The following is a 26356-nucleotide window of genomic DNA, read 5'->3' on the forward strand; positions in this document are numbered from 1 at the left end:
TCTTCACTATTCCTCACAAAGCCAGCCAATCGGAGGCTAGTAAAAGCAGGAACTGCAGCTTTAGACAGGTGATCTCACCTGAAGAGGCTGGACCAGGCAAAGCAAATCGTATTTAGAGTTGTGTCATCATCAAGGCACTTCACTGACGCTCGGACACAGACTGAAGCAGGAAAAATATTTTAATCTGAATCAAAAATATACATCAGCTGATTGACCAGCGAAGGTCACATGTTAACGTGTTTGTAGTGTTTGAAGTCACATGACGCTCAGAGAGCAGCAAACCGTCAGAGAAACACCAGGAAGATGAAAAACACAGATGCCCTCAAGCGCAGCACAAAGCCACGCCTTCACTGGCTCAGATGCCCAGGTGTTCTTCCTGCACCTTCCTTCTTAAGCAGAAGTGTTTTCTTCCTCAGGTACTCTACCTGCGTCCCATCCACCAGGTGCTGCCCTGCAGCCTCATGACATCATGCTTCTCCTGCGGGCTGAAGTGCAGGATGGTGAGGATGGCAGTGAGCGTCTGCTGGCGCCCGTTGGCGTCATGCAACGTCAGAAACCGGTACACAACATTCTTCAGGTACTCCATGTTGGCGCCCTCGCGGCTCTGGTCCCGGATCAGTTTTTCGAGGCGGTCACGCAGGGCTGCCACCTCCTCATCATGATGCTCTGCGTTTGCAATGAGTCGTTCCTGCAGCTGGCGCGTGTCCTCCTCCAGTCGGTTCTTCTGCCGCCGCAGCGCGCCCACCTCCACCTCCTTACGTGCGAGCTGCTCAGCGTACAGCAGCAGTGTTGACTCATTGGGTGTGGCCTGCCGCAGTGCCTGGCTGATCGCGTCGGTCTCTGTGTCGGGGCCATTCTCTTGAGGGTTGGCGGGTGTGTTGTCAACACGGGTGGACCAGCTGAGTGTGGCGGCAGCAGCCCGCAGCCTCTCCAGCTCGCGGTCCTTCTCATCCAGCAACGCCATGGTGCGCTCACGCTGCTTGTGAAGCTCTGCCTCCAGTCGCAACAGTTCGTCACGGTGGAGTGCCTCCAGACGCTCCGCCTCCTGCCGGTGTGCCTGCTGCAGCGACACTGCCTGCTGCTGGCGCTCATCAAGCTGCTGGCGGTGGTGGGCCTCGGCCTCGTCACTCTGCACACGCAGGTTTATGTACTTCTCACGCAGCTCGGCGAGCTGGTCGCGGACTTCCTCCAGTTCCCGCGCCTGGCAGCCATCTTTGGTGTTCTTGTTCTTCAGAACCACCTGCGCACGCACCTTGTAGCGCTCAAACTCATCCCTCAGCTGCCGCAGCTCCTGCTGATAGGCGAGGGCTGCTGCCGCCACATCTGCACCCGGCTCCACCTCCAAGTCCTGGATGTTCTGGTCGGGGTTCCTCTGAGCCGCAAGGAGCAGCAGCTTCTTCACCTTCTGCAGCTTCTCCCGCAGCACCCCCACGTCCAGTTGCTCATCTGGCCCGAGGTCAGAGGTCGCCCGGCTGGAGGCAGCGATGGCGAGTGTTTTGTTCTCCGTGTCGAGCTGCAGCACGCGATCACGGAGCCTCTGTGCTGCCTGCTGGTCACGCTGCCTTGCCTTCTCACACGAGCCCAGCAGCTCTGACAGCTCCGATACACGCTGCTCCAGGACCGCCACCCGGGCCTCAGCCAACTGAGCACGCTCATGAGCGCGCTCTTCTGCATCGCAAACCTGCAACACGAACACAGAGATGACCTCACTTCCTGTTCTAGTTTACCTGGTCTGTTAGAGCTTCAGCTGTTTAATGTGGTTAAACCAGATTCCCTAGGACCTGTTTTATTGGGACTTTGTTTAGTGGGACCTGGTTCTGGGCTCACCTTGCGGGTCTCAAGCTGGACCTGCTCCTGGACCTGGTTCTTCAGCTTGTTCAATTCTTGCTGCAGCTCGTCCACTCTGGGGTCGGGTATTCGTTGCTCCTCCTCGGCGGCCTGCAGCCTCCGCCTCAGCTCGTCTCTCTCTTCCTTGACTTGGTTCAGGAGAGCCTCGGACTCCGCCCCCCGGTCCACGGCCTGTGAAGTCACAAGCAGGGCGGTGCTGGCATCCTGGAGGTGGAGCTCGGCGTCCTGGCGGAGGTCTCGCTCGGCCTGGAGGAGCCTCTGTAGCTCGCGGAGCTGCTGAGCGTGGTCCCCCTGCTCCTGCTCGCGCTCGTGCTGCTGCGTAATGATGCGAGCGCGACTTTCAGCGAGCTGCTGCTGCAGGTTGTGCAGTTCTGCCTCGTGCTGTGTTGTCACGGAGACCAGACGTTCCTGCAGCTCTTCAACTTCCTGTTTCAGCTGCCGCTTGTCTGCCTGGAAGCTCGCCTCCATTCGCGACTTCTCCTGCGTCACCGTGGCCAGCGAGCTTGTGAGCGTGCTCAGTTGGCTCTTCAACTGGGCGACTCTGCGGTCTGCCTCCATGCCGGGAGGGGGCGTAGCCTGCTGCTGTTCTGTCCCCACGCTGCCACTCTCAGAGCTGCCATCGGGTTCAGATCCCTGCAGAACAAACATGGAGTCAGAGAATAAGACATGACATTATCAGAGCGTTATGGTGATGATGATGATGTCATCAAGTTCTGACTGTGTTCTGGTGATTTAAGTTCAGTTGTCAAAGTAACGTACCACCAGCCTTCCTCCCAGTTCTGCCTGGTCCTCCTCGCTCTGGTCGCCTCTTGTAGTCTCGCTGGCCATGTCCAGAGACGCCGCCATATCCACGCTGTCCTCGCTGTGCAGCGAGCAGCCATCCTCGGTGAGCTCCGGTGTGGCGGTGGCCGAACCCTTCTGGGTCAGGTCCAGGTCCTGGGTCACGCTTAGGACCTTAAGGCTGGCCTCCAGCGCCTCTTTCTCCTTCAGGAGGCTCTTGTAGGCCCGGACCACATCCCTAAAGCGGGTCTGGTACTGGATCAGCTGCTTCTTCTGGGACTCCACCGTGTCCAGCAGCTCCTTCCTGCTCGGACCGCCACCAAAGCTCATCCCGAACTTCTCCATGACCTCGTCCAGGTCTGACCAGGTCTGTCCAGGTGAGCCTCTGATCACAGACACCAGAACATGAACAGAACCTTAGCATTGACTTCCTGTTAGAGGGGAAACAGAGAACAGCTGTTCAGATCACTCATCGATCAATTATCGATGGATGGTTTCTGTGAAGCTGAAACTTTGTGCTGGAACACAAAAGAAGAAGGAGTAAAACAGTTTCTCACCTCTTTCTCTTTCTCAGTGTTCGTTTCTCCCTTTGACTGATTTTTCCGCCGCTTTGATCGTCTCTCCTCACACTGCGCCGACAAACCGGTTCGATCTGGACCACAAACTCGCAACCTGTCCGTCACAGGTGGTCAATAATCGACCTAATCGATGAGTAAAATCCGACTCAAAGCTTCATCTGTCAACAGGCGCCATGTTGGACCGAACCGGAAGTGACTGAGACGGAGGAGGCGGGAGTTTACTACTTTGTTCACGGACGTCAGGAAAATGCACAATAGGATGATTTTTTTTTTTTTTTTAGCTGATTTAAATTAAAAAACTCACTGATTTAAATTAAATAAACAGCCAAACACAGCCAATAAAGCATATATATATATATATATATATATATACATTTCTGAAAGCAATACAGTAGTTTGAATTGATTGTTTATTGGGAGAAAAACATTTTTTTCTTATTTTGTACAAATTTTAGAAATAAACTATGATTAACAAAAACATAAAATAATAGATTAAAAAATAATTTTATTAGAAATTAATTTTAACTTTGTTGGTTGATGATTGATTGAAAATATTTTCATGATTCCGTTCATTAAATTCTGCTCTTCCGTTCTTCAATAGAAAACGCTTTATTATTCTACACACATATATGTTTTTAGCACTGTCACAGAAGCAGTACGTGTGTATTTCACTTTGTTATGTTGTTTGTTATGTTCTGTTGTATAATGACGTGAACATAGTGACATATATACATATAAATTAAACGTATTAATATAAATGTCTTTGGACAGCTCGAATGTACGGTGTTTGAGCGGACAGTGAACGCCGCGGTGTTTGCTATGCTGTTAATAAAGTTGTTGTTTTTTTAAAGCGCAGCAGTGACGTCATTTGTTCCGCGTTGGCCTGGACGTGGCACCGAGAGGAGCTGCGCCCTCAGTTCGCTCTGCTCCGCTCCGCTCCGCGCCTTCTCGGCTCCATTCCGCTGCTGCTCCCGGACCTCCGGCTCTACCCGCCGTCAGTGTGTGACCTGCCACCGCCTCCTCTCCGCAGCCATGGGCCTCACAATCTCGTCGCTGTTCTCCAGACTGTTCGGGAAGAAACAGATGAGGATCCTGATGGGTAAGCGGGGGCTAGGCTAACGAGCTAACGGGCTAACCGGCCGGGCTCCGGGGCGGCTGCAAGCGGCTCCGCGGGCTCACCAGCACCACACACCGTCTCATTTTACCAGGAACCCGCTCACCGAGTCCTGCGGACCGCGGGCCCGATCTTCCCGTGCAGGGAGAGGCAAAAGTCCGGCTCGGAGAAGCAAGAGGCTGTTAGCTCGGAGCTAACGGAAGGAAGCAGGCTGATAACAGTCCGTTAAACCGAGTTAAATTGGGGTCTAAACGGGGGTTAAACTGGGTTAAGATGTTTTAATCTGGGGTTAAACCTAAAACTGTACCGGTGTCATCTTATTAAGTCCATAAAAACCATTAAACCCGGTTTGATCTGAGCTTTAAACCAGCAGCTGGACTCTGATCTAGGTTTAAGTAATCTCAGATTAGTCTTTATTCACTGTATGAGGTTTAAGTAATCTCGGGTTAAACTTGAACCACTGTGAGACATTTAATTAATCTGGGATTAATCTTTGATGTGTGTTTCAGTCGGTTTGGACGCTGCTGGAAAAACTACGATCCTGTACAAACTGAAGCTCGGAGAGATCGTCACCACCATCCCCACCATCGGTACGTCATCAGGACTCAGGGACCAAATGAGGTCATGTGATCAATAATCAGCCGACTGTGTAGTCAGGTGGTTTGAACGTGCGTATTGATCAGATCTGATCGGTTTGAGTGAGGATTCGCCAGGCGTGCTGGCACTTGCACTATTTTCTTTAAACTTCTCCTTTCAAATTAAAAGTCTACGTCTACGGGTCAAGTGACCTTTTAGAATAAGAGTCACCTGTTAGTTTGAATAAATAAGGTACCAAAACAAGAAACATAAATGATGAAAGTGCAGACACACACTTACAATGGTGAAAACAAACGTTTAAAGCAGGTAAATATAAGCTAAACTTATACACACCACCAGCGTTTACACAGCTGTAGATATGGAACCATTAAAACTACAATCATGGAGAAATGAAACATCAACGTTTATAGTCAAGTCATCCTCAGTCTTATAGTTTCAGTTTACACAGGTGTCTCCTCTGTGCAGGTATTTCAGTGCTACTGCTTCACTCTAACTTTATATACTGTTACAGTCACTGTTGTACTGTGATATTTATTGTTGGTTCCCAGTGGGCTGATGGGATGTGTAGTTTCCTGTCAGTGATTCTGTTTCCTGTGACTTGAAATGTTTGAAGGTTGTTAAAAGTTGTTTTTTTTTTTTTTTTAATTTGACAAAGAGTCACCTGTTCACAACTCTGTGTGTGTGGTTGTGTGTTCAGGCTTTAACGTGGAGACAGTCGAGTACAAGAACATCTGCTTCACAGTTTGGGATGTTGGCGGTCAGGACAAGATCCGACCTCTGTGGAGACACTACTTCCAGAACACACAGGTACAGAAGCAGAACTCTCAGGTGCAGGCAGGTGTGGGACTTTTCTCTCTCTGAGGAACGAGATGTTCAGGTTGATCTGGTTCAGTTATGTTTACCTGGACATTCATGAGAAGTTTTCTTCTGTGACCCCTCACTGATCTGATCTGTCCTGAGATATTCATCTATAGTAAAATCCTCATTTATATCCTCTATCTCATCATATCTTTATATCCATAAAGCTCTTCTTTAGCAATAAGTAACATAGAATAGAGTAGAATAGAATAGCATAATTTATGAGAACAGTTAGTGCATATTTGAATGAAGTTTCAGTGGATTTGATGTCCATTGAAATAATTCTATATAAAACAATCTAAAAGTATAAAATACATAGAAGAATGTCAAACGTGTGTACAAATAGAAGTGACATTTATGTGTATATGCATGCTAGTAAAAGAAATGTTTTATTGAACAGTAATAAAGCAGCAAAACAACCCAGTGTACAACATCATCCTCATTCCAGATGTTCCGGCTTAAATATATAATCAGTAAAAAGTCTGGGAACTGCTTCAGAAACGTTTTGAAGCATAAATATTTTTTTTAATCGAACTTTCAGTAAGAAAAGCAACTGAACTTAAATAAACAATTTCTTCAGTGCTGTGAGAACGTCAGGTTTGTGTTTCCACAGCTTTACAGAGGTGCTGCAGGAAAATCAACAAAGTCAAACATGAGTCCTAACACGGCTGCATTCCCCCTCAGAAACACCTGAGGAGCTTATTTTAGATCCCTGACTCTGCAGCACAACAAACACAGCACAGACTTTCACTGTGGGCAGGATCCATTAATCACTGTATTGATGTATTAATTGTATCGATGACTGATGTATTGATCACAGGGTCTGATCTTCGTGGTGGACAGTAATGACAGGGAGCGAGTCGCCGAGTCGGCGGAGGAGCTCTCTAAGATGGTCGGTCCCTTTGATCACTTTACAGTTACGCATCATTAGACTCATGATCGTCATGGTAACCACTGACTGTATGTCACATGACTCTGTGCAGGTCCAGGAGGATGAGCTGAAGGACGCGGTACTTCTAGTGTTCGCCAACAAACAGGATCTCCCGAACGCCATGGGTGTCAGCGAGCTCACCGACAAGCTGGGTCTGCACAGCCTGCGCAGCAGAACCGTAAGGATCAATAACCCATCCGCACTGATCAGTACTACAGACTGAGTTCTGTTTCTCATGTTTCCCTCCATGGTTTATTGACTGATGATCTAAGTTCTCAGCTGTTTTTCTTGCTCATTTCTGTAATTGTGAAATCAATAATCAGTCAATCAGTATACAAAACAGGAGACAGTGGGGTGACCTCAAGTGAGCCCACAGCATTGGTCTGGGGGTGGAGCTCTGAGCACATCAGCCAACCCAATATCACGACAAAGCTTCATGTTGAAACTGCAGTAATCTGCACTACCAACAGGAGGAAATGATATATTTAAAGCCAAGATGTAGGTAGTGAGCAAAATAATTCCATTAATCATCAGAATCGATTAAGTTGGGTGGCTGATATGGATGTACATGTAAAAGTGTTAATAAGGTCTTTGTAATCGCGAGTATTTTCATGTTGGCTTGAAATAAAATATCTCCCTCTGCTGGTAATCTGTGATGTCAGTGCCAGTGGGTGGAACCCTTGGGTTTTAATTTTATAGTTGCATCCTAATTGGTTGTTAGAAAATCCACTCAGGGGTCTTGATGTCACTGTCCACAAACTTATGGAGCTAAATCTGTTTAGACAGTTAAACTCACTTGTGTGTGTGCTCCCTGTACCTGCCCACTCACCTGTGATGATCTGTGTGTGTTTCAGTGGCACGTGCAGGCCACCTGTGCGACGCAGGGCACAGGTCTGTACGAGGGACTGGACTGGCTGTCCAATGAGCTGTCGAAGCGTTAAACCACCTGACAGGAAGTAGAAAGCAGACTGATTTCAGCCGCTGATGTCACCGTGTACAGATGAGGAAGAGGAGGAGAAGGAGCGTGTCATCGCTCCATGTTTCTTTCTTTTTTTTTTTTTTTTTTTTTTTTTTTTTTTTTAAATTATACCTGTGTGTCTGTAGGAGGAAGTGATGTCATGGACTCTGAGCTCACCTTCATTTCCCATCATCTTCTTCTGTTTTTCAGGTGTTTGTTAGATCTTCTTTCTTTTAAGCCGCATGTTTTAACTCAGATTCATGTGACAGGAGGAGGGGCGGGGCTTACGGCAGGTGACGGTCACCTGGGCGTTGGGGGCGGGAATTATGGCAGGTGATGGTCACCTGGTCGTGCGAAGACTCATTCCATAGAGCCAAGTATGGCAGCCTCGTCATTCCTTATCAAAGTGAAGAAGAAACTGAGACCATGATGCAATAAAGGTTTTTTTTTCTTCTCACCTGTGTGTTCTGCTTTCTGTTTGAGAAACTTTATTCAGCGTTAACGGTGCGATGAGATGTTTGCATAGGCCTGAAGATCTCCTGCTGACCTCTGACCCACCAAACAGATATTGGATTTAACTTTATGGGCTACTGGACAGATTTACTAAGTGGGGCAAATGATTTGTTTCCAGGATGTTCTGTTTATATTTATTTATCATTTAAATATGAAGATGCAGCCGCTTCACTTAAGTAAAAAAAAAAAAAAAAAAAATCAGCTGCGAGTGGAACGGCTCAAAGACCGAGAGGAGGGAGTGCCGCAGGCCTGCAAACCAAAGTAATCCAGTGTGAGCTCTTGAGCATTAAGTGTGCTGCTAGAGACGTGAAGGAATCTGACCGTTCATGAAGGACGTTTGTCACAGCCTGTTGTCATTTATGTGACCGCCATAAAACAACAGAACACAGCAAAGTAAGCTAGGTGTTTTGTAGTCCATCGGACATCTGGCGTCACACCATTAACCTCCTAGGACCTGGCGTCCACATATGTGGACATCACATTTTGGGTTGTCTAGACCAAAATACTAAATTTTGCTCAACGAGGGCCTGATATCCACTTACGAGGACATTATACTCAGGGATGCACATAAGTGGTCCGCAGGTGCGCATTCGCTGTCAAAAGACGCACACCAGATAAGTTGCAACGCGCGTTTGTGTAAATATAAAAGGCACTGTTTTTGTCCTCTAGAGTGGGATTTTCGCGGCATATTCTGCACCACATCTCTGTGCGTTCATCATTTGTTTGAAGCCAGCTCACCTCCTGCAACCACTTTTCCGAGAATACGCGCTTCTTTTGCGGTTCGGACTCCTGACATTTCTTTGGAGGTGGAGGAACACCAAAGTAATTGCTTAAAGGAGCTTCTTCGACATCTTTAAGAGTTCTAAACAAATGTCTGTCCTCCTTCAGAAAATCTTATGTACGCAAACGCGCGTTGCAACTTCTTATCTGGTGCACGTCTTTTACTTTGACAGCGAATGCGCACCTGCGGACCACTTATGTGCACCCCTGGTTATACTGACACTGTTCTATCAAAATTTAAAGTGAATGTCCTCATATGTAGATCTCATTTTTCTCAGAAACAAAAATAAGGTAAAAAAAAAAATAAATCCCCTAATTCTTTGTTTTTACATTCATCAGGTCGCAATCAGCCCAAATAGCAAAGAGAAATTAAAAATGCACGCCATGAAAAAGTTCAGGTCTTAGGAGGTTAAGTCGAGTGTGAGGCTGTCTTCAGTGAATGGCTCGACTCTTCCCAAGTTTTCAGCAGTCCTAACCACCTCGGTGAGGTGAAGGAAAATGGGTCAGGAATAGGAGACAGGAGGAACTTTTGGAATGCACCCCTGGTCTTGGTGTCTGAAGAGCACCTGGATTAAAATGGAGGTGGAGCTCAGACTTTTACCCTCAAGTCCAAAAAGTTTTGTTTAACCTTTCTCCCCTCCTCGGGCATCTTTGTTCATTTCATTTTTTCCAACTTCTTCTTTTTTTTTTTTTTTTGATTTGCTGATCGTTGTGTCCATGTTATAGCTTGTGGCATGAACTTTTGCAGGAAATCTTTTGAGTCAATTTTTTTTTATAATCGAGCGTCTTTAACTCTCACATGTCATCCATACTTTTAATGCATTGTGCACCTTTTTGACATCTTTGTGTCAAAATGTACACAAAATTTACACGCACAAAATCTGCCATAAAATCCTCATAGAGGAATAATTTTTCTGCTTTTTTTCATAAATCACTAAATCAACATAAGCCTTTTTCAAAATGATCAAACATTAAATTATTTTCAGGACTTTAACCCTTTAAATGCCAGTTTAAACAGCTGAGTATTTTTGAAAAAATTCACAGAAAACTAAATATTTTCCATATGATAAATAGTATTGGGATGGGACATGTTAAAGATCATATGGAATCAGCTGTGTTAGATCAAAGACACATATAAAACCTGCAGGACACCGGCCCTCAAGCCCTGGAGTTGCCCTCCCCTGTCTTGGAGGGATGTATCTTTGCAGAGGTGCTTCAGGATAAACATGGCCTCCTGCCTTTACTGCATTCAAAAACAAAAACTCTTGTTAGCATGTTTATGCACATGCTGCAGGACCTGCACATCCTCACCCACACACGCATCCATCACACACAAAGCCTGGATATTTCATATATTCTGTTGTTTATCTTTTGTTGCTGAATTTTTTAATGTTGGTGCAGTTTGCATAAGAAATGTTTCCATTGATGAATCAGATGTTGATTTCCATATAAATTACTCTTGGGGCCCCCTGGTGGTCACATGGCTTCATGTCATAACTGGCAAAAATACAAGAATGTCATGCTTTGGCCTACAGCGGGAAAATGGTTGAATCTGGTATAGTAAAAATGTCAAATATCACTACTTTTCTTTAAAATTAAAAGATGACACTACAGAATGCATGCTTTAAAACTGCAGTGGCAGGGAGATTCAAAAATGTGGTTTCAGTGGTAGTGAAGGGCATTTTTGTATCCTATCCTGTCGGGCAGCTTTTGCAATCAGAATTATGATGTGATGGCTCGCTGGTGCCCAACACATTTTGCTTTTGCAAAAATAACTCGATAGAATCTAATAGACTCCTCCTTCATGTGAATCTTTTATTTATCCATTTGTGTTTGTGTTATTTCAGGTATTACATTACATTATATATGGAATAGTATGACGTGCCTGAGTGAGTGTGAGAATACCGGTGTCTTTGTCACAAATGTATAATGAGGGTGGGAAACTGCAGCGATGCCCAGAGGCAGACAGATGGAACCAGGACAACCGCACCATCCGCAGCCCCCAAGTGTACCAAAGACCTGAGGCCACACATCTCGGTGACATCTGCGCACCCATCCCAGCAGGAGAAGGAGGGAGGCCCCAGATGGGGTGACAGCCCAAGAGGACCAGAGGCAGTGGGCAGTCGACCCTGCTAGAGGCAGACCACCCTGGTAAGAGTTGAGAGGATGGCCCCAGACGCCCAGGACCACCCGGCCCCCAGCCAAACCGAGCCACCAAGGGAGTGGGCCAATGACCACGACTAGAACATTCAGCCACGTTTCCGCGAAAGCAGAACAAATGTTACTGTATGAGGACTTTATGGCAGACTTTGTGTGTTTACATTTTTGTACACGAAGGTGTTGAAAGGGTGCAAAATTGGAGGAGGGCACAAAGGTTAAATCATGTTTTCAGGTTTTTAGGGTCTGCTCACAGCAGGTCCTACAGGTGGGATCCTCCGCATTCACACCTTCACAGTTCCACTCGATCAGACCAAAGGTTTCATGTTCAAAAACTTTTATTTCACACAAACTTTAAACATCAAAAACATCATCGTCATGGCAACTCTGTACTCCAGCTGAGCTCCTACACACTGATTGGCTCTTGCTGGTTGTGCTGACGTTTGACCACAAAGACCTTCTGACCAGAGACCGTCACTGTGTACACAAAGTCGTCCAGGATCACTGCAGACACACACACACACACACACACACACACACACACACACACGTTAGTCCACCTGAAGTCACAGGGTTCCACCTGAGCTTTGTATGCCATCATGCAACATGAACAACGTGCTCATCAAATACATGAAAATGTTGCCGATGATGCGCCAGGTTTGAATCATGTGACAGTGATGACATCATTAAGAGGTCTGAGAAAAACAAAGCAAAACACCTGAGTCATGTTTGTTTTTACTGTAGCTGATGAAGTGAGAGTGTAGGTGTGTTTGTGATACCTGACATGCGTTTGAAGGGTGGATCAGCTGATCCTGATAACCTGAAGCGACTCGCTGTTCGAACCATCTGCATCATGACACCTGCTGTGTGCTCGTCATTCTCCAGCTCACCTGCAGACTGATCAGTAATCAATAATCAATCACTTTGATCCTCTTCTGATCAATAGACTTAACTCGACTCTTTAATTTATTTTAATAATCTGATGATCCTTATTTCACCCTGTTTATAGCACTTTAATAATCCAGAATAATCTGACCAAAGACCAGAGTTCAGCTCGCAGTATCAAATGTGAATTCATTTTAACCTGTAGGAATGTTAAATGAGCTTAAATCTAAATGGAGTCTGGTCTCTGTGTGACCAAACTAGCCTGAGCACCAGCGTCCATGCAGAAATCCCCTTATTTAACAATGAGTGCGGTTAAATAAAGACCAAACTGCATTCATAAAGAACTTCTTTGTGAACTGAACATCTGAAAGCTCAGAGAGACTCACGGCCAGGACACCGTCCTCACTGATGACCAGGTACCCGAGCTGGTCCGGGATCCGCTCCAGACCCGCAGTGAGCGCCGCTGTGGCCTGAAAAGAGGACGAAATCATCAGGATAACATCATGAAGCTAAAAGGAAGTGATGTTTGATGACTCATTGGTTCACTGATAAATGAAAATCAGCAGGGCAAGAAGCGCGTTTCCTCAGGTCGAAGCTTCAGAGACTCGCTAAACAGCCTTAGATCATTTGTCCAGTAACAATTCTGGATCTTCATCAGGTACGATCTGTGGTCCTCAGGAGCCAATGGGGTTACCCCTTTAAAGATGGTTTCTTGGTTACCATGGTTACATTCGTCCTGCATACATGACACACACTCCCTGTAGACCCCAGGGCGCAGGTAAACCCGCTTTGAATGTCACTCCCCCTCCTCTCTGTTTGTACCACTCCCTTCCTGCAGAGGGGCGCTGTTGCTGTTCCACAGGTATTTGCATTGAGCCCGATTATCAGTGATTATAACTCTGAAGAGAGCCCCAAGCTTCACCCTTGGAGCGCTCTGGGTTTCATTTTTTGAAGGGAAGCATTTCCGCGTGTCTATCCTCCTTGTTGACAGAGAGGCTAACAGGAAGCTAACAGCGTTAGTGAACGGCACACAGCGGACAGTCCGAGATCCGTGAACGCTGAATTAAAAAAAAAACAAAAAACCCCATAAACAACCCCCCAAAAACGAGAATCAAAGTAAAACTTTAAACTCACCATGTTCGTCTTCTTCTGCTTCTACAGCCCGCAGCTGCGCATTTCCGTCTTTATCACAGAGCCTCACGTGACTGCTGAGGCCTTCAAGTCCTGTCGGACAAAAGAGCCAGACACAGACACTCACGCACAGTGCGGGACTGACGGTCTGTGCTTGTCCCGATTATCAAAGCAAATACGAATAAACGTTTGTGACATTTTAGGAATGTTTGGATTAATACCGAGGACGTTGCTGTCTAAACATGACCTCATTGTTGCCATTCCGATAAAGATGGAAATAAAATAAAACACACACACAAAGGAAGTTTGATCAAATAAATGAGTGATCGTTTATAGTTTGTTAATTTCTATAGGGGGCGCTATATTGAAGCGGAAGTGCGGGTCAGCTGATCCCTCACATGACGTGTCCCGTGAAGCTGAGTGTTTCTCTCCGGGAATCTCACCTGCATCTCCGTGATGGCCGGCCGCGGGAAACTGATCGCCGTGATCGGAGACGAGGACACGTGCACGGGCTTCTTGCTCGGCGGCATCGGAGAACTGAACAAGAACCGGAAACCGAACTTCCTGGTGGTGGAGAAGGAGACAAGCATCACCGAGATCGAGGAGACTTTCAAGTAAGATGGACTCCACACACACACACACAAACCAAAATGTGTTAAAAAATCAGCCCATTTAACGCTCATTTCACGTGTTTCTGTCAGTGTCAACTGACCGAAGGTGTCGGTGGTCCTCGTGGGTCAAAAGTCAGATCGGTTTTATAATAATTCGGATAGCACCAGCCTGGAACCGTATTAACCCCTCGATGACTTCAAAAACACTGGCTGTAGGACAGGAGGCCGGCTGCGTTTTTGATGAAAATGCGAATGGACTCTGGTGTATTTGGGCCCAGTCTGTAACTACATCCAGCATCCTGAGTTTTCAGGCCTTAGATGATCGTCTGATAGAGTGTAATGGATTGATCAGCCGATCAATATATTAATCCAGCTCTCAGTTAATCTTCATGAAATGAACTTAACCTGTTAAACGCCGTAAAATTAGAAAAGACTTCAGTCTGTTCCTGTTTCTGTGGATGCCTGAACCTGACTTCAAAAATCAGTGTATCTTAAAAGTTATTCAGTCTTTCTGACTTCATTAAAACTACACATAAAAAATCGCGATCTTTGTAAATGTAGCATGTTAGCTCTCACACCGGACTCTATTGAAGAACCAGAGCTTTTTATTAAATCTGTGTGTATGAAATCAGCATTTGCAATGAAGGATATAATATCAGCACAAATTTAAATACTTTACAATAATTATGATATTTTATAATATATAATCTTTTATGATCGCTTAACACATTTTTTCCTTTTGCTTAATTGTTGACTTGCATTTATAAGTTAGTTTCAGAGAAGTTGGTCTGGTGCTTTGGGGTTGTATTCCTGAAATTTACCTTAATGGCCTCATGTGCTGTGTGACACACACCAGACTCCATTAAAAAATCAGCTGATTTAAATGATCACTGTTGAGTTTGGAAATGTTTTTGATATCTTGAAACAGACCAGCTCTTACAGTGATGATCAGGAATCCCTGTGTTCTCTGCTGTCATTGAACTCATCTGTTAATATCCTTTACATCTAAGCCACCATTAGAGACTGATGATGTTAAATTGACAATAATTTGAATGGTGTCTGACTTCCTGTGTTAAGCTCAGCAGTAACAAACAGACCAGAGAGAAATGTTGGTCCTCTGAGACTCTCAGAAACACCACGCCTTCATTTACTTCCTGTTACACCTCCGCTGGTTCTTCTGGGGTTCTGAGGATGTTAAATTGTGACTGGACTTTGGCGTGGCAGACTAACGGGGCTATTCTTTTTCTTCTCCTCTGCAGGAGCTTCCTGGCGCGTAATGACATTGGTATCATCCTGATAAATCAGTTCATCGCTGAGATGATCCGGCACGCCATTGACGCCCACATGCAGTCAATCCCGGCCGTGCTGGAGATCCCGTCCAAAGAGCACCCGTACGATGCGTCCAAGGACTCCATCCTGCGCCGTGCCAAGGGCATGTTCTCTGCCGAAGACTTCCGATAGACAGCGAGCCGATGCGGTTCACAGATTTGTCCCGATGTGTTTGTGCTGTGATGTTTACTTTTATTTCCAGGAAGTGATGTATGCCCATGCGATCGTTTTTAGACCAATCCTGCTTGAGTCATGTGACCTGCCCCTCCTCCTAGGTGTTTGTTCCAGATGTGTTAACTTATAAACGTGAACAGATGTGCAAATAAATGAATAAATAAACTTGTTGTTTAAAGTTTTTTTGGTTTAATCTGATGGACGCACACACGCATGACGAGGTCACGGCTACTTCTTGTTTCCAGCCTGAGGTGTGATGAGCTTTAAGGTTTAAACACGAGCAGAAATGGGCAGTGTCAGTCAGCAGCAGATGAACTCCTCACAGCGCCATCCGGAATTCTGTGTATTCTTGTCCTCCTTGTGTGTTTGTGGAGGTCCTTCAGGAACTTTCAGGACACCCTGGCCTAAACACCAGGATCCATGAACCCACCACTCAGAACATCTGTGAGCTGCAACAGGGGTCACGACCTGACTAACTTACACAAAGGCCAGAGGTCATTCAAGAACTTGAGGATAAAGTTTGCTTGGTCTGAGCTTAATGAAGCTAACAGGAAGTCTTTGATGGGATTTTCATAATAAAGCTCCCCGTGTGGAGTTTAAATTATGAGGCGTGTTTCTTCTTTGTTGGTGTCGCTCAGTGTAGGTATCATAGGGTGGCGGTCAGCTAATTCTGACCACAAAACAAAATCCACCTGAGCCTCACAATGGAGGAGGAGAAATGAGCTAATCAGCAGACAGGTGTGAGTAAGTCAGATGTTTGATGCTGTTTATGATAGTCCATTTTCTGCCAACCTCTTCCACCAGCTGATCCGGAGGACAGTGAGGCATTTCCCAGCCAGTTGTGATCATTGATCTTAATTTCTCTAGTTGAGTAAATATCCCAACATTACAGCAGAGCTGATTCAGTAAGTTCTCACAACGCACCATGTCTGCTCTTCTGTTCCTCCTAGGTGTTTTCATGACAAACAGTGAGCTAGGTGTACCATTTCAGATCAGATGTGTTCATCTAACCTTACTGCACAAGGAGGTCACATCTGACTGGATCACTTCCAAACTGGTTGCGAGGTTCTGCACAACCCATAACTTCTGATTGGATCTCGTATTGTTGATATATTTTGTCACAGTTTTTGTCCTTGTGCATTACTTTTTATTTAGTTATCACCTCGTTTCTGTCAGAAAAAATGTTGTAAATGAAAACAGCTGAAAATTATCGTTCAGTAGATTTAACACACTTTCCACCATGTCCTGGGTCCGCCTTGGGACCTCATCCAAATGCAGGAGGCGTCATGGTCAGATATCGAAGGACCTCAGCTACCTCCTTTCAATGTGGAGAAGTAGTGGCAGTACTCTAAGCCCCTCTCAAATGACTGAAATCCTCACCCTTTCTCTAGGAAGAGCCCGGCCACCCACCTCATTCTTTTGGCTACTCCCCAGAGCTCATGATCACAGGTGAGGGTAGGGACAAAGGGATATCGTCATCACATCAAAACTGTGTTTTTGTTGCTGTAGAACTAAAATCCTGAAAACTATATTTTAATGAGAGTGAAGCTGCTCTGTGTCCATCACATCAGACTTTAACAATCAATAAATCATAAACCTGAAGTCCTGCTGATCGATCACACGCGTGTCTGTGAACTCTCCATGTGCTTCAATGTCTTTGTATCGTCAGCCTCAGAGCGATGAGAGTCCACATTAACCTGAAGTCTGCACGCTTATGGGATGGGATGGGGTGGCTGTTGCTCAGGAGGTAGAGCAGGTCATCTACTGATTGGAAGGTTAGTGGTTCGATCCCTGGCTCCTCCAGTCTGCAAGTATCCTTGGGCAAGATACTAACCTCAAGTTGCTCTCTGATGCATCCATTGGTGTATGATAGCTAGGAAGCTTAGAAAAAAAGGTTTGTGTGTGATTGGGTGAATGTGGCATCTTGTATAAAGTACTCTGGGAGAGTAGAAAAGCACTATATAAGAATCAGTCCATTTACGTCTTGATGACATTGCACTCACGTTCGACATAAACTGCTTCCTGTCACAGGGTAATGGGGTGATCAAACAAACATCTCCTTGGGGGCTGGAACATGACCTTCCCTTGCCGATGTTTTCCACTGCACTGCGACCTGAATATAAAACAGGAAACACAAACACAGCGAGGTCTGTGTGCCACGGAGTATTTTAACCCTTTACTACGTCAGGCTCTGTGGCTTTTAAACCCCAAAACGTGATACGCCAAAAATTGGTCCACCTCAAGGATCAGGTCCCCCGACACAAACAGAGTAATATAGTGTACGCTGTTAAGTGCCAGGTTGATTGCCATGATTTATTGAACAAAAAAAAAAGAGCTAACTCGTCAGGCCAGGACTCTGCAGTCTATTTACACCTACAGGCCAGTGGACACTCTTACAATGATGAGGATGTACACATCCTGGACAGGGAGGAACGCTGGTTTGAGCGCGGAGTCAAGGAGGCCATTTACATGAAAAGGGAAAGACCATCTCTGAATCGAGGAGGGGGCCTAAGGGTACATCTTTTGCCATGTTACAATGTTGTGATTGCCGCCATTCCCCAACTCACTGTGAATGGTACTCATTGCAATTGATCAGTGGTCTTTGATCAGTGGTTATGACAATTTGCATATTAATGATCAAGAAACTGGCCTCACGGCCCAGTGTTCTTTCAGTGGGCGGGTTTCAGTCATTGTGCAAATGTACTTTTTATAATGTTGGGGAAACCTGCAGTCAGCTGAGACTGAAGAAATCACTTGAGTGATGAAATGTTTCTCCCACTGAAAATGCTACGTCCAGATGAACAGAATAAACCTTTTGGGATTTACTTACCTGGATGATTAAGCATGCATTAAGACCCTTTACTACCTGAAACATTTTAGCAGGTAACAGGTTCACTTGCACAGTGTGACAGGAAGTCAGCGTGTGACTTAGTGGGACAGAGGTGTTCATCAAATAGCTGACGAACCTGTTCTCACAGCAGGAATTACTGCAGGTGACTTGTGAGGAGGCGGAGCCTTATCACACACACTGGAATATCTCTTACCTCATAGTGACTTCACAGGAAACTGGCGGTTAACATAAAAACACCTGAGTTCTTACCTGCAGGTGACTCAGATGTTTAATGAAGATTCCCACAGACACTGAGAACTGATGACATCACAGTGAGATCACTGCGTGTGAACCGATGATCTCTTCCCCGTAAAGAACAAACAGTGCCGAGGTCGAGCTGCTGATAAAACCCACTGTAAATAGTGAAACGACTCATCACTCATCCCATCGGCCTTCAGCTGACCTTCAGGCGGCACTGACATGTTTCTGTGTAAACAACGAGCAGGTTTAAAAGGCAGCATGATGCCTTCAATGTCACTCTCTCTGATGAGGATGAAGACTCTCTCTGCTCCACTCCAGAGGATGATGGCAATGGTAATGATAATGATGATGGTGGTCTTTGTTTTGGTGACACCTCTTCCTTCTCCACGTGCACGTCTCAGGTGAGGTACAGGTGTCAGCTGGACTTCCTGTTTGTGTGTGCTGATTACAGAGACGATTTCTGTTCTTTCCACAGACGTGAAAATGTGAACATGTCAAATCCTCATCTGGTTGCCAATCACAACAACACCAGGTGAGTCTGACAGAAACTCTGGGTACTCCTGCACCAACTTGTTAGAACTTTTAAGTAACATCAGATATGAACGTGTTATCTTGCTAAACTACATCCAGATAAACTCCCAGTCTTCTTCTTCTCTTAACTCATTTCACATGTTTGTTGTAAAGAAATCAGATTACTCGGTGGAGTAAATGTGTACCAATTGACCTGCTGACCGATTGGTAAATGATCAATGATGAATCAACATATTTACTAATAATTTCCAATCATTCAGTTCACTGATCAACAGTTCATTAAATCTTTCTGACTGATCTTCAGGTGTGAAAATCTGACAGATACAAAAGTAACTGTCTTGATGCATGCTCAATCATCCTAGTGAGGAAAAGTTGATTCTGTTCATCTGGACGTAGCGTTTTTAGTGGGAGAAACATTTCGTCACTCATCCAAGTGTCTTTTTCAGTCTCAGCTGACTGCAGGTTTCCAACCTTATAAACAGTACATTTGCTCAATGACTGAAACTAGCACCACAGACGAACAATGAGCTGTGACGCCAGTTTCTTGATTATTGTTTAATGGCCATTATGGGGAATGGCTGCAATTACAACAATATAAAATTGTGAAAGATGTAACTTTAGGCCCCCTCCTCGATACAGAGATGGTGTTTCCCTTTTCACGTAAATGGCTTGCATGCACTTAAGAGTGTACACTGTATTACTCTGTTTGTGTTGGGGGACTGGATCCTTGGGGTGAACCATTTTTTGGTGCAGCGGGTTTGGGGTTTGAAAGCCACACAGACACAGTGTTTGGAGAAAATGTGTCTCAGCTGTTCCGATACTCCTGACACATAAGGGATCACTAAGGGTTTTGCTTAGGCAGCAGTTTCCCTTCTTCTCCCCTGGATTGCCTAGAGTTTTCTTGAGATGCTTTCCCAGGTTTGACTAGTGTCCAGCGGGGATAACCACATTTACTCAGGGCTTTCTTGATATGATGTTCTTCTGCTTCCCTGGCCGCTGTGTCTGTGGGATGGTGTTCGCTGTATGTTGTAGTGTCGTGATGACACCCAGTGGATGATGAGAGCCAAACTTTAAGTGACAAAATGTTTCTCCCACTGAAAACACTACATCCAAATGAATCGCAGAAAGGAGCCTGGAAACACCTAATGTTGGTGAGTCCCAGGTATTTAAGCTCTATCGAGGGTTGTCCCTTGAGAGGGTCATTGACCAACTATTATTATTATATTCACACTTTGCCTCATCACATGAGGCAAGGTGTGAAAAGGGTCTTTATCAGGGCTTAAATACCTGGGACTTTCCACTATTTGGTCTTAGACTTGAAGAAGCTTTTCGGATGAGAGGTGAAACTTAAAGAAGTCCAGTTCTTTTCTATCCAAGCTCCTTAGATTATCATGACCTGGAAGACTGAGAACCTACACGAACATACATTGAGATGAACAGAATCAACTTTTTGGGAAAAGTAACTATAGATTGAGTGAACCTACTGAGTTACTTTCTGAGTAACCACTCTTAATAAACTTGTGATGATCAATATGTTAACTAATCATTAGTTTGTTCATGTGATAAAAATATCAATGAACACCGGAGCATCAAGCGTCTCAGAGGCCAGAGAATAATCCACAAATACACTGGAATTACAGTAGGAATAAAGTGGGAATGAAGCGGACGTCCTTTTGAAAGACTGAGTTGTCACATGATGTTTCTAAATGTTTACTAATGTTTAATTGTGTTACAATGATCGCTGTGAGTGGTCAGTGGAACATCCACTTGTTTATCTTAATATGTAGAACTCACCTCCTCAGTAAGAGATGGATTTGTGTTGAAGATGATGCAGCCAGTCTATTTCCTGTTTCATACTGGAGGCTCAGAAAAAGTCACACCTGTGAAGCTGTTTCAGCTCTGTGTGAAAACTTAAAGTTTTGTTTTTCACAGCAGTGCAGAGGGGTTCACTGAGTTCGCAGTAAACAACATGGGAACCCACATGGGGAACAGCACAGAGCATGCCACGGGGAACAGAACCCGCATCACGTTGATGTGAGTAACCTCAGGTTGCTCAGGTCCAGTTCAGAGGGCCTCTGCTTGTATTCAAGGCTGATTCTTCCTCTGGACCACCTGTAAGACTCTGACACACACTCACCTGGAGCCCACTCAGGTCTGAACAGGTGCTCTCTGTCTGTGTTTCAGGAAGCCAGAATCAGTGTATGTATCTGTCACCACATGGTCTGATTGGCTGAGAAAACACCATCAGGAGTAGGCAGAGAGCCTGCTGATGTTTTTTGTTTTCAAAATTTACCTGAGAGTCAGGGCACAGACAAATAGAAAAACAAACAAACAGACGGACAGACAGAGACAAAAGACGGACAAGCAGACAGGCAGATGGACAGAATGCAAACAGACAGACAGACGACCAAACACTAAAACAGAAAACCAAACAGACAAAAGAAAAAGACAGACAGGTAAATAGATAAACAAATATATGGACAGACAAACAGGCAAACAAACAGAAAGAAAAACAGACAATCAGAGAGACAGGCAGCGTGGGGTCTAAAAGACACGTTGATTATTTGGAAGAAGTCACTGAAGTACAACTCAAAAAGATCAATCAAAAAGAAAGAGTCTAAATAAGTATCAGTAATTCTTAAAGGTGTTCCTATATAATTAATCAATCAATTAATCATATACCTGTGCCTTTTTTAGGTTTCATCCTGGGGCCACAGGTGCTAGGTGTTTCCTGCCCACCTGTGGGACGGTGAACCTTGTCAACAAAATGCAGGGTGGAGAGGAGAAGGCTGGCGGCGCCACTGGAGACCCCTACGGTCCTGGGAAAAAGTGAAAGGAGGCACCTGTTACTCCTTCATCATCTTCATCATTATCAGCTCCACCTCACACTCACCTGTCTGAGAGAAAAACACAAGAAAACCTAACCTTCACACACCTGAGGATGCAAAGAAGTTAACTACAATTCCCAAGATCCATCTTACCAACAAACATCCAGTGACAGAGCTGCACGTCACCACAGGTGGATACCAAAGAGAAGCATCTTCACTCTCACCTGTTTGACTCCAACTGTGGTCACTGTGGACTCTATGACTTTCAGCTCCTCCCAGTTTGTATTTACATCTTATACTTTTATTTTGAAGGGGCCTGTCCCTGATCACTTGGAGTTTTTCTGTCGCATTTTACATGTCAGTTTGTGTCTGTGACATCAAAGACAGAAATGAAACAAAGGTATTAATTAGCAAAGTTTGTTGGTGTTTCTGTGGAGCTGGTTGGAGTCACACTGAGCATGTGCAAAATGCCTACCTGTAAATGGGACATGAGTTCTGTCTGAAATGTGTCCACGTAAAGAAAATCTGTTTCCAATAAAGTTCTAAATAAAGTTTGACTCTCCCTGCAAGTATAAAACTGACTACAGGTAAACGGTCAGAGGTCAGCTACACTTCTATAGCAGAGGAGTTGGCCCATGCTGGACAGTACCTACATCAGTCTTTATTTACAGTCTATGATTGCTTATTAAAAGTGCAGCGTGAAGCCCTTCTGGGCAGTCACTGTGATATAAAAGCTGCGTGTATCACGAGTCAGTGATAAAAACACATTCAAGTTTTCTGACTTGTCCCAAATGCAGGATTTAAAATAGTTTTTCCTCCTAGCAGTTAAACTTCTCTGAGTGTCCCTAAGAACATCTCAGCTTCCTGTCCAGGTTCCAAGACAATAAACCATCTTTGATGTACAGTCTGAGGTGCAGACTGTTAAATCTGAGTGTGTTTATGTTGACTAAGCACAAAAACACAGAAGAACATCTTTCATTTCATTTATTCACATTTCATTATGTTTTCTTTTTATTTCGGTTTCCTTGCTGGAGTTCATCAGAGGGTTTGTTTCTTCCGTTTTGACTGAGGTTTGTTAATAAAGTTGGTTCAAAATTAAGCAATAGCGGCACCTCCGGCTGTAAGAACGTGTTTGTCCTGGAGGTGGCAGCACAGGAACAGTAGAAACATCAGTGTGAGAGTCCACTTTGTGATTCTACTGTCACAATCTGAACTGTGGACTGTACCACACACAGCCCATCAGCTTATCAGTATTAATCAGTATTGATTTTGCTGACACAGAGATGTGTTTTTCCGTGTTCTGTGAACATGTGCAGCTGGAGCTCCTCAGAAAGACTGAGTCACTGCTGATTGGACAATTGTCTGAAGGAGCAATCAGCAGTATGGGAGGAGGAGCAGCTGGTGCAATCATGATGAGGATGATGAAGGCAGAGTGAGCTTTAAAAACCAGATGAGCAGAGTGTGTGGAGATTAATTAAACTTTAATTATCACTCACCCCAGCACCTGACTGGAACCTCCAAGTAATGTTCATGTGGGTCGGGGTCAGGCTTACTACACGAGACTGCTTAAATCCCACCCACACAGGGCGAGCAGGCAGCAGCAGAGAGAAATTTACCTGGGATTCAGTTAGAAACATAATCAGGATCATTTTTGGTATTTAAATCACTCATTAGGAAGGACTTTCCAGTCCGAGAGTGGAATAAATGTAGTTTAATGGGAGTGTTTGCTGGTACAGTCTGCCACGTTACAGGAGTCATGAGGTCAGATGTGAGCTTTGTCATTCATGAGTTGTAAGCGTGTTAGCAGTTCTGTAGGATCACTGGTGTGTGTACAGAGGTGATCCTATCAGGCGTCATCCCTGAGGTGTGTGACTGTTGCTGTGTAATATATCTGAAGCTGGCTTGGCTTCAGCAACCTTTGATCAGGGGAATCAGTGAAATCTTAAACTCTGTCAGCTCCGTTCAAAGCGTCCTGTCACAGCAGCTGCTGAATTCTGGGTAGATGACGTGTGAAACTGTATGAGCAGTGAAATGATTGGCTAAGCCCTCCAACCTCCAAACACAGAGTGATTTAAAAGTGTAAATGAGTCAGTGCAGGCGAACGTGAGTCAGGGGTGCGTGGATGAAACGCTGTGACCGAATCAGTCAGAGTTCTGATGGACCTGAATCGATCAGATGCTGTCAGCAAGGCTAACAGCTCATTTATTAGAAGAGATCAATAAGAAACAAACATGTCTGCACCTGCTGTTTTCATATCAAATCAATCAGTTCATCCTGACACGATCAACAGCAGCTGATTACAGAGGAAGAAGAGGATGAAGAGGACAGGCTTGTTCTCTCTGAATCTTTGTTCTCACTATAAATGGAACGTCATGTGACTCGTTCCTGTCCTCACACCTCCTACAAACAAATAAATAAATAAACCCAGCGGGTCTGATCCTGGATCTGATTCATCACACACACACACACACACACACACACACACACACACACACACACACACACACACACACACACACACACACACACACACACACACACACACACACACACACACACACATAGGGAGAGTCTGGATAAAACCTGCAGACCCTCAGAGCCTCCTCTGAGAAAGAACCAGCCTTCATTGTCCTGCAAAGAGGCAACCACGATGGCTTAGACCACTCTTCCTCATCAGCTGGATCCTCAGCTCTCACCAAGACATTAGCCTTTCTCATAGTTTCACACACATGGCTGACACACACAGTCCTGAATCCATCACTGCTTTCACTCAGATTACTTCAAACTCGTCTCAAATCAACTCTCAAATGAGATTGCACTTCAGTGGAACCAAGTTCAGTTCAGTTTTATTTTTTCATTGTCCAAATCACACCAACAGTCCCCTCAAACCATTTTATATTGGAAGGTCAAGACCTAGAATTATGCAGAGAAACCCAAACAATCAGATTTCTCTCTTTGAGCAAGCACTTGGTGACAGTGGGAAGAAAACCCTCCCTTTTAACTGGAAGAAACCTCCAGGCAAACCAGGGAGGGGTGGCCATCTCACGTGACATGTTGGAGGTGAGGGGAAGAAGACAGGACATAGACACGCTGTGGAAGAGAGCCAGAGATTAATAATAACTAATGATTAAATACAGAGAGGTGTATAAACACATATAAACTCATGGTGGAGCAAGTACAGATAGAAGCAGGTACTCAGTTTTGCATCTCAGGTGAACATCATGGCACTGCTAATCAGACAGGTATATATACCCACCTGCCGCTTTATTAAGTACACCTTGGAGTGGTGCTCCCTTTTCCTTCAGAGTCGGTATAATTCTTTATGCCACAGACTCAAAATGAAGCTGGAAACACTCCTTAGAGATTTTCTCCTTCTTGATATGAACAACATCACACAGTTACTGCAGAGACCGTACATAAATAAAGTGAAGGTGTGACCCAAAGACGATTAATGACGTAAATCATCTCAACCAGCAGAGCTTCATCGCTATGAACTGACAGCGAGGGCTGATGGAGTAACTGAGGTTCTAAGACTGTTTCAAAGGTTTTATGCAGATCAGTGGCAGCACTTGCAGGGCTCCATTAGGAAACAAATGAAATGTGTGAGTAGGGCCGTGTGCGCCTCATTAGCATGTTTTCATGTCTGCAATCAGAGACTCGCCTGTTTGAATCAGGACCAGAACACGCCCGCTGCGACAGATTCATCCACAAATGAGTTACAGCGTTGTTTAGATTCTCCAGATCAGTCATGTATGACACATTTGTGCAGCAGCAGCATGAGCAGGATAAAAGGACTCTGCTTCCTCTCACAGATGCTAATAAATGACAGCTCATTAACATGAACAGCGCTCTCATCATGAAGCTCTGCACAGTGAACAATAACATCATCTCCAACCAACACGGAGCCCTGGGTCACACAGGAGACCAGGCACAAACATTCAGCTGTAGCACACACACAAACCTGTCACTTGTCTGTTTCCACATGTGAGCGACCAACATGTATAAGGTAAACACAATTATGACCAATTCTGTTTACATTATACATGCTTCCCTTAGGCAGTATCATCAGAAGGCATGGTATACATTTTACTGCTATGCAGATGACACCCAACTTTATCTATCCATGAAGCCTCTAATTTTGTGCTTCTTAATTCACATAAAAATGAGGTTATTGTACGTGGCCCCAAAAATCTTAGAAATATGGTATCTAACCAGATTCTTTCTCTGGTTGGCAACTGGTAACACTGTGAAGAATCTTGGAGTCGTTTTTGACCAGGACATGTCCTTCAATGCACATATTAAACAAATATATAGGACTGCTTTTTTTTTTTTTCATTTGTGCAACATCTCTAAAATTAGAAACATCCTGTCTCAGAGTGACACTGAAAAACTAGTTCATGCCTTTATTTCTTCTAGGCTGGACTACTGTAATTCATTATTATCAGGACGTCCTAAAAACTCCCTGAAAAGCCTTCAGTTGATCCAAAATGCTGCAGCAAGAATACTGACAGGGACTAGAAAGAGAGAGCATATTTCTCCTATATTGGCTTCTCTTCTTTGGCTCCCTGTTAAATCCACAATTTCAAATCCTTCTCCTCACAAGGTCTCAAATAATCAGGCCCCATCTTATCTTAATGACCTCAAAGTACCATATCACCCCATT

The 26356-nt window shown here is 44.9% G+C and overlaps 5 protein-coding genes across 9 annotated transcripts; 3 read left to right on the forward strand and 2 right to left on the reverse strand.

Annotated features, from left to right (window-relative positions):
* Positions 1-161: 161 nt before the first annotated feature.
* gcc1 (GRIP and coiled-coil domain containing 1) lies at positions 162-3401 on the reverse strand. Of its 2 annotated transcripts, none has more exons than XM_039600899.1 (4): positions 3186-3401; positions 2608-3013; positions 1828-2481; positions 162-1681 (listed from the first exon to the last, which is right to left on the reverse strand). In XM_039600899.1, exons 2-4 carry the CDS (start codon positions 2971-2973, stop codon positions 422-424), a joined length of 2280 nt encoding a protein of 759 aa, XP_039456833.1. In that variant the 5' UTR covers positions 2974-3013; positions 3186-3401; the 3' UTR covers positions 162-421. The 2 variants fall into 2 exon arrangements, with proteins under 2 accessions (XP_039456833.1, XP_031587421.1); XM_031731561.2 differs by having other exon boundaries at positions 2608-3059.
* A 665-nt stretch (positions 3402-4066) lies between these two features.
* On the forward strand, positions 4067-8120 carry LOC116313767 (ADP-ribosylation factor 4). The gene is made up of 6 exons (XM_031731558.2): positions 4067-4304; positions 4829-4909; positions 5614-5723; positions 6595-6666; positions 6758-6883; positions 7560-8120. The coding sequence occupies exons 1-6, from the start codon at positions 4238-4240 to the stop codon at positions 7644-7646; spliced, it is 543 nt and encodes a 180-aa protein (XP_031587418.2). The 5' UTR covers positions 4067-4237; the 3' UTR covers positions 7647-8120.
* A 3313-nt stretch (positions 8121-11433) lies between these two features.
* On the reverse strand, positions 11434-13234 carry lamtor4 (late endosomal/lysosomal adaptor, MAPK and MTOR activator 4). Its single transcript, XM_031731560.2, has 4 exons — positions 13133-13234; positions 12385-12468; positions 11893-12010; positions 11434-11617 (listed from the first exon to the last, which is right to left on the reverse strand). Exons 1-4 carry the CDS (start codon positions 13133-13135, stop codon positions 11520-11522), a joined length of 303 nt encoding a protein of 100 aa, XP_031587420.1. The 5' UTR covers positions 13136-13234; the 3' UTR covers positions 11434-11519.
* Positions 13235-13512: 278 nt separating this feature from the next.
* Positions 13513-15408, forward strand: atp6v1f (ATPase H+ transporting V1 subunit F). The gene is made up of 2 exons (XM_031731559.2): positions 13513-13743; positions 15000-15408. The coding sequence occupies exons 1-2, from the start codon at positions 13586-13588 to the stop codon at positions 15199-15201; spliced, it is 360 nt and encodes a 119-aa protein (XP_031587419.1). The 5' UTR covers positions 13513-13585; the 3' UTR covers positions 15202-15408.
* Positions 15409-18602: 3194 nt separating this feature from the next.
* zgc:193726 (uncharacterized protein LOC561161 homolog) lies at positions 18603-22624 on the forward strand. Of its 4 annotated transcripts, none has more exons than XM_039600763.1 (4): positions 18603-18735; positions 18810-18866; positions 20798-20899; positions 21563-22624. In XM_039600763.1, the coding sequence occupies exons 1-4, from the start codon at positions 18605-18607 to the stop codon at positions 21696-21698; spliced, it is 426 nt and encodes a 141-aa protein (XP_039456697.1). In that variant the 5' UTR covers positions 18603-18604; the 3' UTR covers positions 21699-22624. The 4 variants fall into 4 exon arrangements, with proteins under 4 accessions (XP_039456697.1, XP_039456698.1, XP_039456699.1 ...); XM_039600764.1 differs by having other exon boundaries at positions 20801-20899; XM_039600765.1 differs by having other exon boundaries at positions 18621-18667.
* The last annotated feature ends 3732 nt before the right edge of the window (positions 22625-26356 follow it).

Source organism: Oreochromis aureus, linkage group 17, assembly GCF_013358895.1.
Source record: "Oreochromis aureus strain Israel breed Guangdong linkage group 17, ZZ_aureus, whole genome shotgun sequence".
Lineage (NCBI taxonomy): Eukaryota > Metazoa > Chordata > Actinopteri > Cichliformes > Cichlidae > Oreochromis > Oreochromis aureus.

Excerpts from the sequence above, each read along its gene's own strand:
- gcc1 (XM_039600899.1), bottom strand. The coding sequence starts at position 2,973 with ATGGAGAAGTTCGGGATGAGCTTTGGTGGCGGTCCGAGCAGGAAGGAG. Across the intron at positions 2,482-2,607 it reads AACTGGGAGGAAGGCTGGTG|GGATCTGAACCCGATGGCAG; the intron begins GTACGTTACTTT and ends TTTGTTCTGCAG. Across the intron at positions 1,682-1,827 it reads TCCAGCTTGAGACCCGCAAG|GTTTGCGATGCAGAAGAGCG; the intron begins GTGAGCCCAGAA and ends TTCGTGTTGCAG.
- LOC116313767 (XM_031731558.2), top strand. The coding sequence starts at position 4,238 with ATGGGCCTCACAATCTCGTCGCTGTTCTCCAGACTGTTCGGGAAGAAA. Across the intron at positions 4,305-4,828 it reads ACAGATGAGGATCCTGATGG|TCGGTTTGGACGCTGCTGGA; the intron begins GTAAGCGGGGGC and ends TGTGTGTTTCAG. Across the intron at positions 6,884-7,559 it reads ACAGCCTGCGCAGCAGAACC|TGGCACGTGCAGGCCACCTG; the intron begins GTAAGGATCAAT and ends TGTGTGTTTCAG.
- lamtor4 (XM_031731560.2), bottom strand. Across the intron at positions 12,011-12,384 it reads GTGAGGACGGTGTCCTGGCC|TCTGCAGGTGAGCTGGAGAA; the intron begins GTGAGTCTCTCT and ends ATTACTGATCAG. Across the intron at positions 11,618-11,892 it reads ACCCTTCAAACGCATGTCAG|TGATCCTGGACGACTTTGTG; the intron begins GTATCACAAACA and ends GTGTGTCTGCAG.
- atp6v1f (XM_031731559.2), top strand. The coding sequence starts at position 13,586 with ATGGCCGGCCGCGGGAAACTGATCGCCGTGATCGGAGACGAGGACACG. Across the intron at positions 13,744-14,999 it reads GAGATCGAGGAGACTTTCAA|GAGCTTCCTGGCGCGTAATG; the intron begins GTAAGATGGACT and ends TCTCCTCTGCAG.
- zgc:193726 (XM_039600763.1), top strand. The coding sequence starts at position 18,605 with ATGTCACTCTCTCTGATGAGGATGAAGACTCTCTCTGCTCCACTCCAG. Across the intron at positions 18,736-18,809 it reads TCTCCACGTGCACGTCTCAG|ACGTGAAAATGTGAACATGT; the intron begins GTGAGGTACAGG and ends TTCTTTCCACAG. Across the intron at positions 18,867-20,797 it reads GCCAATCACAACAACACCAG|CAGTGCAGAGGGGTTCACTG; the intron begins GTGAGTCTGACA and ends TGTTTTTCACAG.